At 46.7% G+C, this 12,259-nt stretch overlaps 1 protein-coding gene and 1 pseudogene across 4 annotated transcripts in view; one reads left to right on the plus strand and one right to left on the minus strand.

The window, feature by feature from the left end:
- The window catches only part of FLVCR2 (FLVCR choline and putative heme transporter 2), a 62,315-nt gene that overhangs the window by 7,613 nt on the left and 42,443 nt on the right, over positions 1-12,259 (minus strand). For all 3 annotated transcript variants that reach the window (XM_079908961.1, XM_079908962.1, XM_079908960.1), the window contains 2 exons: positions 10,936-11,003; positions 9,634-9,737 (listed from right to left, as the gene is read on the minus strand). In XM_079908961.1, coding sequence (XP_079765087.1) covers positions 9,634-9,737; positions 10,936-11,003 — 172 coding nt within the window. The remainder of the gene's footprint in view (positions 1-9,633; positions 9,738-10,935; positions 11,004-12,259) is intronic.
- On the plus strand, positions 1,252-2,517 carry LOC307179611 (ras-related protein Rab-15-like; annotated as a pseudogene). The gene has a single exon. The product of its transcript is annotated as a ras-related protein Rab-15-like (transcript).

Below are 12,259 nucleotides of genomic sequence, written 5' to 3' on the forward strand. Positions count from 1 at the left end.
TCACACTGTGGTCAGAGCTACAAAGGGTAAGACCAGGACAGTATGAAGTCATCTTGCGGTACGTGTGTTCTCCTGCAAAACCCTCTCAACAAGATCGCGCTGCACCTGGACTTGTCACGTCCTACCCACAAGCAACAAGGCATAACCCTTGCCTCTCCTCCTCCCCCACTGAAAAAACAAACGGGACACACAACAACTGTGGTCAGGCGGCAGTGGCATGCAGACGACCCCAGAAGCCCGTTCTGCTTGTCTGCTTTGGCCCCAGACCCCAGGACAATGCTGGGCAGAGCCGTGGCTGTGAGAGTCTCTGTCATCGTTGAATTCTTCCTGTTGCCACCTGCACACGTCCAGCACCGTTTTTCCTGCTAAATCTGAACTACTCTGCTCCTGACCGTGGCAACTAAGAGAGAACATTCTCCAGCCCTGAACTAAGTCCTTGACTCCAAAGCCGAGGTGAGAAAGCTCCGCCCACGCCCAGTTGCATTTCCCCTTGTTGGTCCCTCAGAAGGACCCTCAGCAACATGCTGGTTTCTGTTTCTGGCTCACCCTACTTGTGCCCCTCCCCACACCTCTCCCCCCATGTTGCCCACTCAGGACTCTGCTGCGGCCCTGACTCCTGCACTGGGACCTGCATCCCTCTCTGTCCTACTGACTGAGGGCAGGGACTCTGCACATCCTTCTGCGCTCTGGCCACGAACGTGGGAACTCAGACTATGAAAGCTCAAAGCCCTCACTCATCTCTGCTGAAGCCAGAAACACAGAGGGGTTGCCAGCAGGTGTGTACTGTGGTTATGTGAAACTAACACTGCATTTACTGGATGCCAGGGAGTCTGCTAAGTGCTTTACACGCGTTTATTATTTCATTCAACCCTTACAAAAGCCATGCAAGAAAAGTATGACTAATTTAAGAAAACTGCAAGCATCTTTTCTAATCACAAAACTATGAGATCAGAAATCAACTACAAAAACTGTCAAAAACACAAACACGCGGAGGCTAAAGTTATCTACTAAACAACCATCAGGTCACCGAAGAAATCAAAGAAGAAATTTTTAAAACACCTGGAGACAAATTAACAAAAAACACAACAATATAAAATATATGGGACACGCTTCCGGGCACCGAGCGAGCGGCGGCGAGGCGGCGTGAGCCGACCGACGGCGGCGGGCGCGCGCGCTCCGCGATGGCCCCGGCCGAGCGGGGATGAGCCCGCCGCCCGCCTGCCCACAGCCCACAGCCCCTCCGGCCCAGCCATGGCGAAGCAGTACGACGTGCTGTTCCAGCTGCTAATGGTCGGGGACTCTGGGGTAGGCAAGACCTGCCTGCTGCGCGGCTTCACCGACAAAGAGTTCCACTCCTCGCACATCTGCACCATCGGTGCCGACTTTAAGATAAAGACCATAGAGGTAGATGGCATCAAAGTGCGGATACAGATTTGGGACACAGCAGGGCAGGAGAGATAGCAGACCATCACAAAGCAGTACTATCGACGGGCCCAGGGAATATTTTTAGTCTGCGACATTAGCAGTGAGCACTCTTGCCAGCACATCATGAAGTGGGTCAGTGATGTGGATGAGTATGAACCAGAAGGTGTCCAGAAGACCCTTAGAGGGAATAAGGCTGATGAGCAGAAACGGCAGGTGGGAAGCGAGCAAGGGCAGCGGCTGGCCGAAGAGTACGGCATGGACTTCTATGAAGCAAGCGCTGCACCAGCCTCCACATTAAAGAGTCCTTCACGCGCCTGACGGAGCTGGTGCTGCAGGCCCACAGGAAAGAGCTGGAAGGTCTGCGGACAGCCGCCAACGATGAGTTGGCCTTGGCAGAGCTGGAGGAGGATGAGGGCAAACCCGAGGGCCCGGAGAACTCTTCGAAAACCTGCTGGTGCTGAGCATCTTGCGTGGAGCGCCCCCACCCCGGACAGTCCCCTCTCCCCGCAGGAGGGCTGCGGGCACAGAAGGAAAGCCCAAACTGGTGGTCCCCATGCCTGGGGCTGTCCTACCACCCCCCCACACCCCGTCCCCAGCTTCCGCTGCACTTGGCTGCCTGCCCTCCTGCCTCTTGGGGGAACTGAGCTTCAGAGAAGAAAAAAAATGATGAGGGGTGGCCGGGATAAGAAGTAGCCTCCATTCTCTACCTGCCCTGCAGCACGTACTCTATTTCTCCCTGCCCCCGGCTCCCGAATGTAAAGATGTGGACCAAGGCCTGAGGGCACTGCAGGGGCAAGGAGAGCCCTGGGGCCAACCACACACTCCAGGAAGGGGAGTGTTTGGAAATGAAGGGCCAGCTCCTATATACCAGGTTAAGAGCCGGGACAGCAGTTTGCAAACCAGGGGGGAATTCAGCAGCAGCAGGGATTCCTGGGCCCCATCGTCCTTCTCTTTTTTTTTTTTTTAACATCTTTATTGGAGTATAATTGCTTTACCATGGTGTGTTAGTTTCTGCTTTATAACAAAGTGAATCAGCTATACATATACATATATCCCCATTATCTCTTCCCTCTTGCGTCTCCTCCCTCCCACCCCTCTAGGTTGTCACAAAGCACTGAGCTGATCTCCCTGTGCTATGCGGCTGCTTCCCACTAGCTATCTACCTTACGTTTGGTAGTGTATATGTGTCCATGCCACTCTCTCACTTTGTCCCAGCTTCCCCTTCCCCTTCCCCATGTCCTCAAGTCCATTCTCTAGTAGGTCTGCGTCTTTATTCCCATCCTGCCCCTAGGTTCTTCATGACCATCTTTTTTTTTTTTTTTTTAGATTCCATATATATGTGTTAGCATACAGTATTTGTTTTTTTCTTTCTGACTTACTTCACTCTGTATGACAGACTCTAGGTCCATCCACCTCACTACAAACAACTCAATTTTGTTTCTTTTTATGGCTGAGTAATATTCCATTGTATATATGTGCCACATCTTCTTTATCCATTCATCTGTCGGTGGACACTTAGGTTGCTTTCATGTCCTGGCTATTGTAAATAGAGCTACAATGGACATAGTGGTACATGAGTCTTTTTGAATTATGGTTTTCTCAGGGTATATGCCCAGTAGTGGGATTGCTGGGTTGGATGGTAGTTCTAGTACAGCTAATCAATGAATTTGGTAAAGTAGCAGGATACAAAATTAATGCACATAAGTCTCTTGCAGACCTATACACTAATGATGAAAAATCTGAAAGAGAAATTAAGGAAACACTCCCACTTACCACAGCACCAAAAAGAATAAAATACCTAGGAATAAACCTACCTAGGGAGACAAAAGACCTGTATGCAGAAAACTATACGACACTGATGAAAGAAATTAAAGATGATACAAACAGACGGAGAGATACACCATGTTCTTGGATTGGAAGAATCCACATTGTGAAAATGACTCTACTACCCAAAGCCATCTACAGATTCAACGCAATCCCTACCAAACTACCACTGGCATTTTTCACAGAACTAGAACAAAAAATTTCACAATTTGTATGGAAACACAAAAGACCCCGAATAGCCAAAGCAATCTTCCATTTCTTATGTAAGAAGGGCACTTCCCCACCGCCCCGGCAGGTGAGAGGTGACAGAACCATGCTGGTGGTCTTTCACCAAGCCCAGCCTTCCGCTCTCAAGGCTTTCCCGAGACCCAGAGTTTGTGGGAGAAGGGCAGGGGACTCACGGGCAGAAAGCAGGCGAGCCCTGGGTAGGAACGCTTGTGCTGTTCCCTTCAGCCTTCAAGACCAAGCGCTCAGCTTGTTCCTCAGCTCCTGAGTCAGAGGCCTGAGGGTTTGCCAACTGCACTGTGGCTACAGGTGGAGGGAAGCGGACTCCCTCCTCCAGGGCCCTTTGTTTCAGGAAGAAGTTTCTTTAACCCCATATGGTCCAAGAGTCGTTTGCAGGAGGCCCTTTAAGGAGGGAACAAGTCAGTTACCAGCCCTAGTAGGGTTCCTCCCCACCTTCCCAAGATGGGAGAAGCCTAGGGAGGAGGATCAGTCTTAAGCTGCGTTGCATGGCTGGCGCTGGAGCGAAAACAAAACTGGGCATCGAACATTCACTAATTAAAGACTAAAATCCAGGACACACACATGTGAAGGATTAAGAGCCCCACTTCCTTACTCCTCTGAAAAAAAGCGTGGGGGATGAAATCACCAAACCTTTTCTTCTGACTCTTATCAAATCAGGAGAGAGCAGGAGAGGGTAGCTCAGGATGAAGGACTGGGGGATGAGTTATCATAGTTGAAGGAAAAGGAAGGCAGGAATAGTTATAAATCGTCAGCTAATGAGAAATGTAAAGAGCTGACTCTTTAGGACGAAGTCACGACCAGAGCTGAGGATGTTTCCTTGAGGACTAACTCCTCAGGTGTTAAAACATGCAGCATCACTCTGGGGTAGGGAGGTCAGCAGTGCCAACCCTCAGTGTGCCCTCAGCCAGGGACTCGAGGGAGTGGAAGTTATACTGGCCATTGGCTCCAACCTGTGGTCAGTGTCAGTGCTTTCCCTGAAGATCTGGCCGAGCACCATTGCCTTTCTCTCCTAGCCCCCTCGGGGAAGAGGGACTATATTTTTACTGTACCCTACGGGTTCTGGAAGGGAACACTTGGGGTTAGGATTCTATGGCCTGAGAAGCCCCATCCATAACGGCCACAGCTGGGGAGAAGTATGGGGCAGAAGAGGGGGTGGGATTTTAGGGTGCAGCTATGCTCATGAGGTACCAGAGTCAGCCTCTCACCCCTAAACTTCTCCAGTCCCGGAGGTAGCCTGGGACCTGGCCTTAGACTGTTGAGCAGGTGCACCTGCCTGTTGACTCCTCACCACCTTTGCACCTGTTGTCTTGAGACTCGGCACAGCCCCAGGCACTCCACCTGCTCCTGAGCCCCACCATCTCCCTGCGAACTTTGTGTGCTGTGTCTTGGGTCCAGGATATGAATTGTGAGCAGGGTTCATCTATTTTAAACACAGATGTTTACAAAATAAAGAATATTTCAAGTCAAAATAATTAATTAATTAAATATATGGGACACAGGAAAAGCAGTTCTAAGAAGCAAGTTTATAGTGACACAAGCCTGTCTCAGGAAACAAACAAACAAAAATCTCAAATAAACAACGTAATCCAAGGCAATCAGCAGATTCAATGCAATTCCTATCAAAACACTAATGAAATTTTTCACAGAATTAGAACAAATAATTCTAAAATTTGTATGGAAATACAAAAGACCCCAAATAGCCAAAACAATCTTGAGGAAGTAGAACAAAACTAGAGGTATCAGTTTGCCCAGATTTCAAACTATACTATAAAGCTATAGTAATCAAAACAGTATGGTACTGGCACAAAACAGACACACAGATCAATGGAACTGAATAGCGATTCAAAAATGAACCCACATTTATGTGAGCAATTAACCTACGACAAAGGAGGCAAGAACATACAATGGGGAAAAGACAGACTCTTCAATAAATGGTGTTGGGAAAACTGGATGGCTATACACAAAAGAATCAAACTCAACTACTCTCTCACACCATGCAGAAAAATAAAGTCAAAATGGATTAGACTTAAATTTAATTTAAGACCTGAAACCACAAAAATTCTAGAAGAAAATATAGGCAGTATACTGTTTGACATCAGTCTTAGTAATTTTTTTTTGATATATCTCCTCAGGCAAGGGAAACAGAAGCAAAAAACAAACAAATGGGACTACATCAAACTAAAAAGCTTTTGCACAGCAAAGGAAACTATCAACAAAATTAAAAGGCCAGCTACTGAATGGGAGAAGACATATCTGATAAGGGGTTAATATCCAAGATATACAAAGAACTAATACAACTCAACATCAAAAAACAAACAACCCAATTAAAAAGGGGGCAGAGGATCTGGATAGACATTTTCCCAAAGAAGACATACAGATGGCCAACAAGTACATGAAAAAGGGAACCCTCGTGAACTGCTGGTGGGAATATAAATTGGTGCAGCCACTATGGTAAACAGTACGACGATTCCTCAGAAAAATTTTAAAATAGAACACCCAGATGATCCAGCAGTTTCACTCCTGAGCATTTATCCCAAGAAAATGAAAACACTAATTCAAAAAGATATATGTACTACCCCTATATTCACTGTAGCATTATGTACAATAGCCAAGATATGGGAGCAACCTAAGTGCCCATCAACAGACAAATGGATAAAGAAGATGTGGGTACATATACATATATTTCAGCCATAAAAAAGAATGAAATCTTGCCATTTGCAACGACATGTATGGACCTAGATGATATTGTGCTAAGTGAAATAACTTAGACAGAGAAAGACAAATACTATATAATATCATTTATATGTGGAATCTAAAAAGCAAAACAAATGAACAAACAAAACAGAAACAGAGTTACAGAGAACAAACAGATGGTTGCCAGAGGGGAGGGAATGGGGGAGAGGAAAGAAACAGGTGAGAGAGATCAAGAGGTACAAACTTTCAGTTAGAAAATAAATGAGTCAAAGGAATGAAATGTATGGTGTGGGGAATACAGTCAATAACTATGTAACCTCCTTGTATGGTGACAGATGCAAGTCAGATTTATCTTGGGGATCGTTTTGAAATGTATAGAAACATCAAATCTCTATGTTGTGTATAGGAACTAACATAGTGTAGTAGGTCAATAATACTTCAAACACAAACAAGCATGCAAACTCATAGAAAAAGAGACCAGATTTGTGGTTACCAGAGGTGGGGATAGGGTAGGGGGAGGGAGAATTGGACGAAAGCAGTCAAAATGTACAAACTTCCAGTTATAAGATAAGTAAGTACTAGGGATGTAATGTACAATACGATAAATATAATGAACACTGCTGTATGTTATACACGCAAGTTGCTGAGATTAAATCCTAAGGGTCCTCATTACGAAAATTTTTTCTATTTCTTTAATTTCGTATCTATATATGATGATGGATGTTCACTAAACTTATCGCGGCAATCATTTCATGCTGTATGTAAATCAAATCATTATGCTGTACACCTCAAACTCATACAATGCTGTATGTCAATTATACCTCAACAAAACTGGTAGGAAAAAAAGAGATGTATGACTCTCCCTAATATGACACATGAGGAAACTGAGCTCAGACCAGTCAAGTTACTTGTCCAAAGTCACCTGCCCAGGAAGTGCACAGCTAAGATTTGAATCCAGAGGTGGGATTTGAAACCTGTGCTCCCTCTACTCCCACACACAGGAATACTAACACAGGATGGGGCTGCATCTGTGGGAAAGACCAACAGCCTCTGAAGGACGCCCTTCCCTCCTGGGTCCTCAAAGCAGCTGCTGAGGGCAGAGGAGCTTCATCCCTCCTCCCCCTGCTCCCCACATCCAGTCCCTCCCCCTCTGCAGAACCCAATTCCATGGACACCCATCTCCCTCACTGACCCCACAAGCTCATCTTTCCCATATTCGTTTACATATAGCTTCTTCTTAAACCACTAGCCTGTCTACAAAACTGTAGTCTCAGCCAGAGATAAAGGGACCTGACCATCCAATTTCCAGCCTCCAAACCAAACAGGACAAATCTGGGAGGCTCAGGGAAAAGGGAACTGGCACCAAAGTGACCAGATGACAGAGCTCTCTTGCCCTTTCTCTGCCTACGTAGTAGAGCAGGGAGAAGACTGTCCCATGCTGACTGCAGGATGCAGACATCGTGTGACACTAGGAACTGGTGGCAGCAGGATTCTGCAGTGTCCTCCCCAGCCCTTTCACTGTATTTTCACCATATTTTCTAGTTCACCTGAATCATCTGGTTGCCCACATCCCCGCCCAGGCAACATTCCAATCTCTCCCTTCTCCTGCCACACAGCAAGCCCAGAAAAGGGGACGCTGCTGTATCCTGGTTCGGGAGTGGCGTCCTCACTACCCAAAGCAAACAACTGACATATGGCAAAGACAAGGCAGCAGCCCAGCTTCACCAGCAGTAATTAAGCCCAGCTGGGCTCCTCGTCGTGTCCAGCCAGGCAGCCACATCCCCAGGGTTGGCCTTTGACAAAGGCAGACAGAGAGAGCCCTGGTCTGACCAGAGCCTCACAGAAGCGGATCTGTGTGGCAGAGAACAGGTCTGCCACTGTCTGTTGCCTCCAGACACTGGGAACTTTGGAGGCTTTGACAAAGCAGCCCGGAATGTTGATCTGCCCCAGAGCAGGACAACCCTGGCCTGGCAGCTGCCCTACTGGCCAGCACTAATTGAGTGCCCAGTGCATGCGGAGCACAGGAAAGACACAAGTTGGGCCTCTGTTTCCAGAGCATTTTCCCCAAGGCTGGCTACTGAATTGAGGCATCCGGGTTGATTTTTTTTTTTTTTAACATCTTTATTGGCGTATAATCGCTTTACAATCGTGTGCTAGTTTCTGCTTTATAACAAAGTGAATCAGTTATACATATACATATGTTCCCATATCTCTTCCCTCTTGCATCTCCCTCCCTCCCAACCTCCCTATCCCACCCCTCTAGGTGGTCACAAACCACCGAGCTGATCTCCCTGTGCTATGCGGCTGCTTCCCACTAGCTATCTATTTTACGTTTGGTAGTGTATATATGTCCATGCCACTCTCTCACTTTGTCACAGCTTACCCTTCCCCCTCTCCATATCCTCAGGTCCATTCTCTAGTAGGTCTGTGTCTTTATTCCCGTCTTACCCCTAGGTTCTTCATGACCTTTTTTTTTTTTCCTTAGATTCCATATATATGTGTTAGCATACGGTATTTGTTTTTCTCTTTCTGACTTACTTCACTCTGTATGACTGACTCTAGGTCCATCCACCTTACTACAAATATCTAAATTTCGTTTCTTTTTATGGCTGAGTAATATTCCATTGTATATATGTGCCATATCTTCTTTATCCATTCATCTGTCGATGGACACTTAGGTTGCTTCCATGTCCTGGCTATTGTAAATAGAGCTGCAATGAACATTTTGTTACATGACTGTTTTTGAATTATGGTTTTCTCAGGGTGTATGCCCAGTTGTGGGATTGCTGGGTCGTATGGTAGTTCTATTTTTAGTTTTTTTAATAAACGCAGATTCCCCTACTGAATTGGCATCCATGAGGGTAGGGCCCAGGAATCTGTATTTTAGTAAGCGTCCTGGATTAGCCTGACATCCACTAAAATCTTCGTGGCTCTTAGGAATGCACTGGGCAATCAGGACTAAAGCATGTCGTAATACTTACCAATGAAGTGGAAGCAATTGCAAGATGACACACTGTAAATTGTTGGAAGCACAGAGCACCTTGGTTAACCCCATGCGGTCCACGAGGGAGCTATGGGAACAGGGCAGAGGAACCACCTCCTCGTCCCCACTCCGTGGAGTTTCCACAAACTGTCCGACTGTTGATGCTTTTCCACATTTATTTTCTCCTTCCTCTGCTTCTTCCGCAAGCTACTTGGGGGATGGAACTCTGACAGGCCTCATGTCCCCTATCTCTAACCTTCCTATGATCCCCACAGGGCAGGCATTGCTTCCCTCATTTTATAAATGGGGAAACTGAGGCTCAGAGAAGATATATTTGAACTCCCCGCTTGACCACTCAGACCCCCAGCTGCCACACCCACATCTTTGGAGCCATGTTGCTAATGAATATGTCATTTCAAGACAGGGGTCCCCGATTCAGTCCAAGAGGAAGAGTCACTTACTTGTAGGTTTTGGTCCTATCCAGCCAGAGGCCTGAGATCATAGCCCCAAGCATTCCTGCAATGACGATGGTCAGGCCAATTCTTCCAGCATTCAGTTCTTCGCCCTGGGGAAACCACAGCCCCAGTGACTGCTCAGTGATGGGACAAGATATCTGACAGGGCGCAGTCAGCAGAAGGCAAAGGGGCAAAGGCAAGTAACTCCGGCTTCATTAGAGCCAATTCTCAGAAAGTATCAGGACAAAATGGCCTGTAAGAAGCTGCCAGTGGAGAGAGAATCCTAGAATAATTGCTCCTCCCAACATAATATAACCCTGGATGTGTGTGCATGATACTGGATGCTGGGGTGAACCAAATTCTGTCCTTAGAAACCACTTTTAGATGGATTTTTAAAAATGTAATCCTTATAGCAAACCTTTACCATTATTCCCATTTCATAGATGGAAAAACTGAATTATGTATATCGAAACATTCCATACTTAGGTTTTTTCAGTTATCACTGTTGAAGAGATAGGAAGATAATAATTATATATTTTTGAGCGTTTATTCAAAGCCAGACACCATGCTGATGATTTTATATCATCATCTCATTTAATTCTCCTAATTCCCCACCAGAAGGTTAATCAATATTCTCCATTTTACAGATGAAGACACTGAGGCACAGTGAAAATAACCTACTAGCCCAAGGTCATGAGGCCTTTATTAAGAGCAGAGGCAGGATTTGAACTCAGACCTGTCAACCTCCAACACTGGAACGCTCAGCCACAGTGGCTCACCCCTCCCACAAGCGTGAGAGCCTTAACCTTTCAAAAGAGGGCTGGACCCGGGATCCCGACTCCTGGTTACTCAATGTTCCATTCCCAGTATCCAGCCCTCGCTGGTTCTGGAAACATTTAAAACATGCTTTCTGCTGGGTAAATAAAACGTTAAAATTAAACCTTGCCCACATTTCACAACTTAATTTATTTCATATGTGATTCTACTGTATATATGTTTACCTACTGTGTTGCCAGGCACCATGCTATGCGTTTTACATATATAAACCTTATTCTTTACTTTCTAACCCTAAAATCAATCTTTCAGTAAGTAATTAGGCTTCCTTTACAGAAAAGAGAATGAGAGCTCAAAGACACTAACCAGCTTATTACACAGCTGAGGGCCACCGGAGCTGGGGCTGAGACCCAGGGCCGCCTCCCTCCAAATCTCAGGAGCACACACCGTACCACGCTGCCACCCCAGCTCCTGCCCAGACAGACTAGAAACCTCCTTCTCTCAGGGCCCAGCAAGCTGAGGGAACACCCTTACCGGGTAGTGCAAGATCACCATGCGATTCAGCAGAGTGGACAAGGCATAAAAAGCACCAGCATTCAGACCTGAAGGAGGGAGGGAGAAACACAGCATTAGGGTCATTCTCCTGTTGGGGTCATTGCTGGCTTCTCCCCACAGTGGTGAGGGAGGTCAGAAATCCTCATCCTTGTTGCCACTGGAGGTAATGTTTCAAAGAAGAAATACTCCAAAACAACCAAAGCTAACCATTTGAACCTCTTCTTAGCCACACACCACTGCCCTCTCATCCCTTTATCCCTGTCCTGGAAACACAGGCTCCAGAAAGTATTACTCCCAGGTCAGAGCCATCTACATTCCTCTTAAGCGCTGACCTGACCTAAGGGGCCAGCAGAAGTACTGGACCCCTTCCACCTCGTCCTGATGACCTGTCCCCCCTCACCAGAATGCTCCAGACCTCTGACCCCTGACAACACTCCCTCTGCAGGTAGATTCTCACCTCTTTCCACATCCCTCCAACTTTTTTCTCAGATTCAACATCACACAAAATCTTATATTCAAAACCATAAAAGACCCTAAAGAGCATTTAGTTGACTCTCCTAATTTATCGAATTATCCAAGAAACAAATGGAGCACCTAGCATATACTGTAAGAATCTGTGTCCTTAGAAGATGAGGTTGTTTGTCAAAAGCCGTACAGTGACTTAGTGACTAAGATGAGACTGAAACTGATCCAGAGGAGAAGGGCCTTCTGCCTTCCCTTCATAATGATGGTGGTGATGGTGGTGATGTTGGTGGTGATGGTGCTGGTGGTAGTGGTGCTGGTGGTGGTGATGGTGCTGGTGGTAGTGGTGATGGTGGTGATGATGGTGATGGTGGTGATGATGGTGATGGTGGTGATGATGGTAGTGATGGTGGTAGTGGTGATGGTGGTAGTGATGGTGGTAGTGGTGATGGTGGTGGTGATGGTGCTGGTGGTAGTGGTGATGGTGGTGATGATGGTGATGGTGGTAGTGGTGATGGTGGTGATGATGGTAGTGATGGTGGTAGTGGTGATGATGGTGATGGTGGTAGTGGTGATGGTGGTGATGATGGTAGTGATGGTGGTAGTGGTGATGATGGTGATGGTGGTAGTGGTGATGGTGGTGATGATGGTAGTGATGCTGGTAGTGGTGATGGTGGTAGTGATGGTGGTAGTGGTGATGGTGGTGGTGATGGTGCTGGTGGTAGTGGTGATGGTGGTGATGATGGTGATGGTGGTAGTGGTGATGGTGGTGATGATGGTAGTGATGGTGGTAGTGGTGATGGTGGTGATGATGGTAGTGATGCTGGTAGTGGTGATGATG

This window comes from Stenella coeruleoalba (assembly GCF_951394435.1).
Source record: "Stenella coeruleoalba genome assembly, chromosome: 2".
In the NCBI taxonomy this organism is placed as follows: Eukaryota; Metazoa; Chordata; class Mammalia; order Artiodactyla; family Delphinidae; genus Stenella; species Stenella coeruleoalba.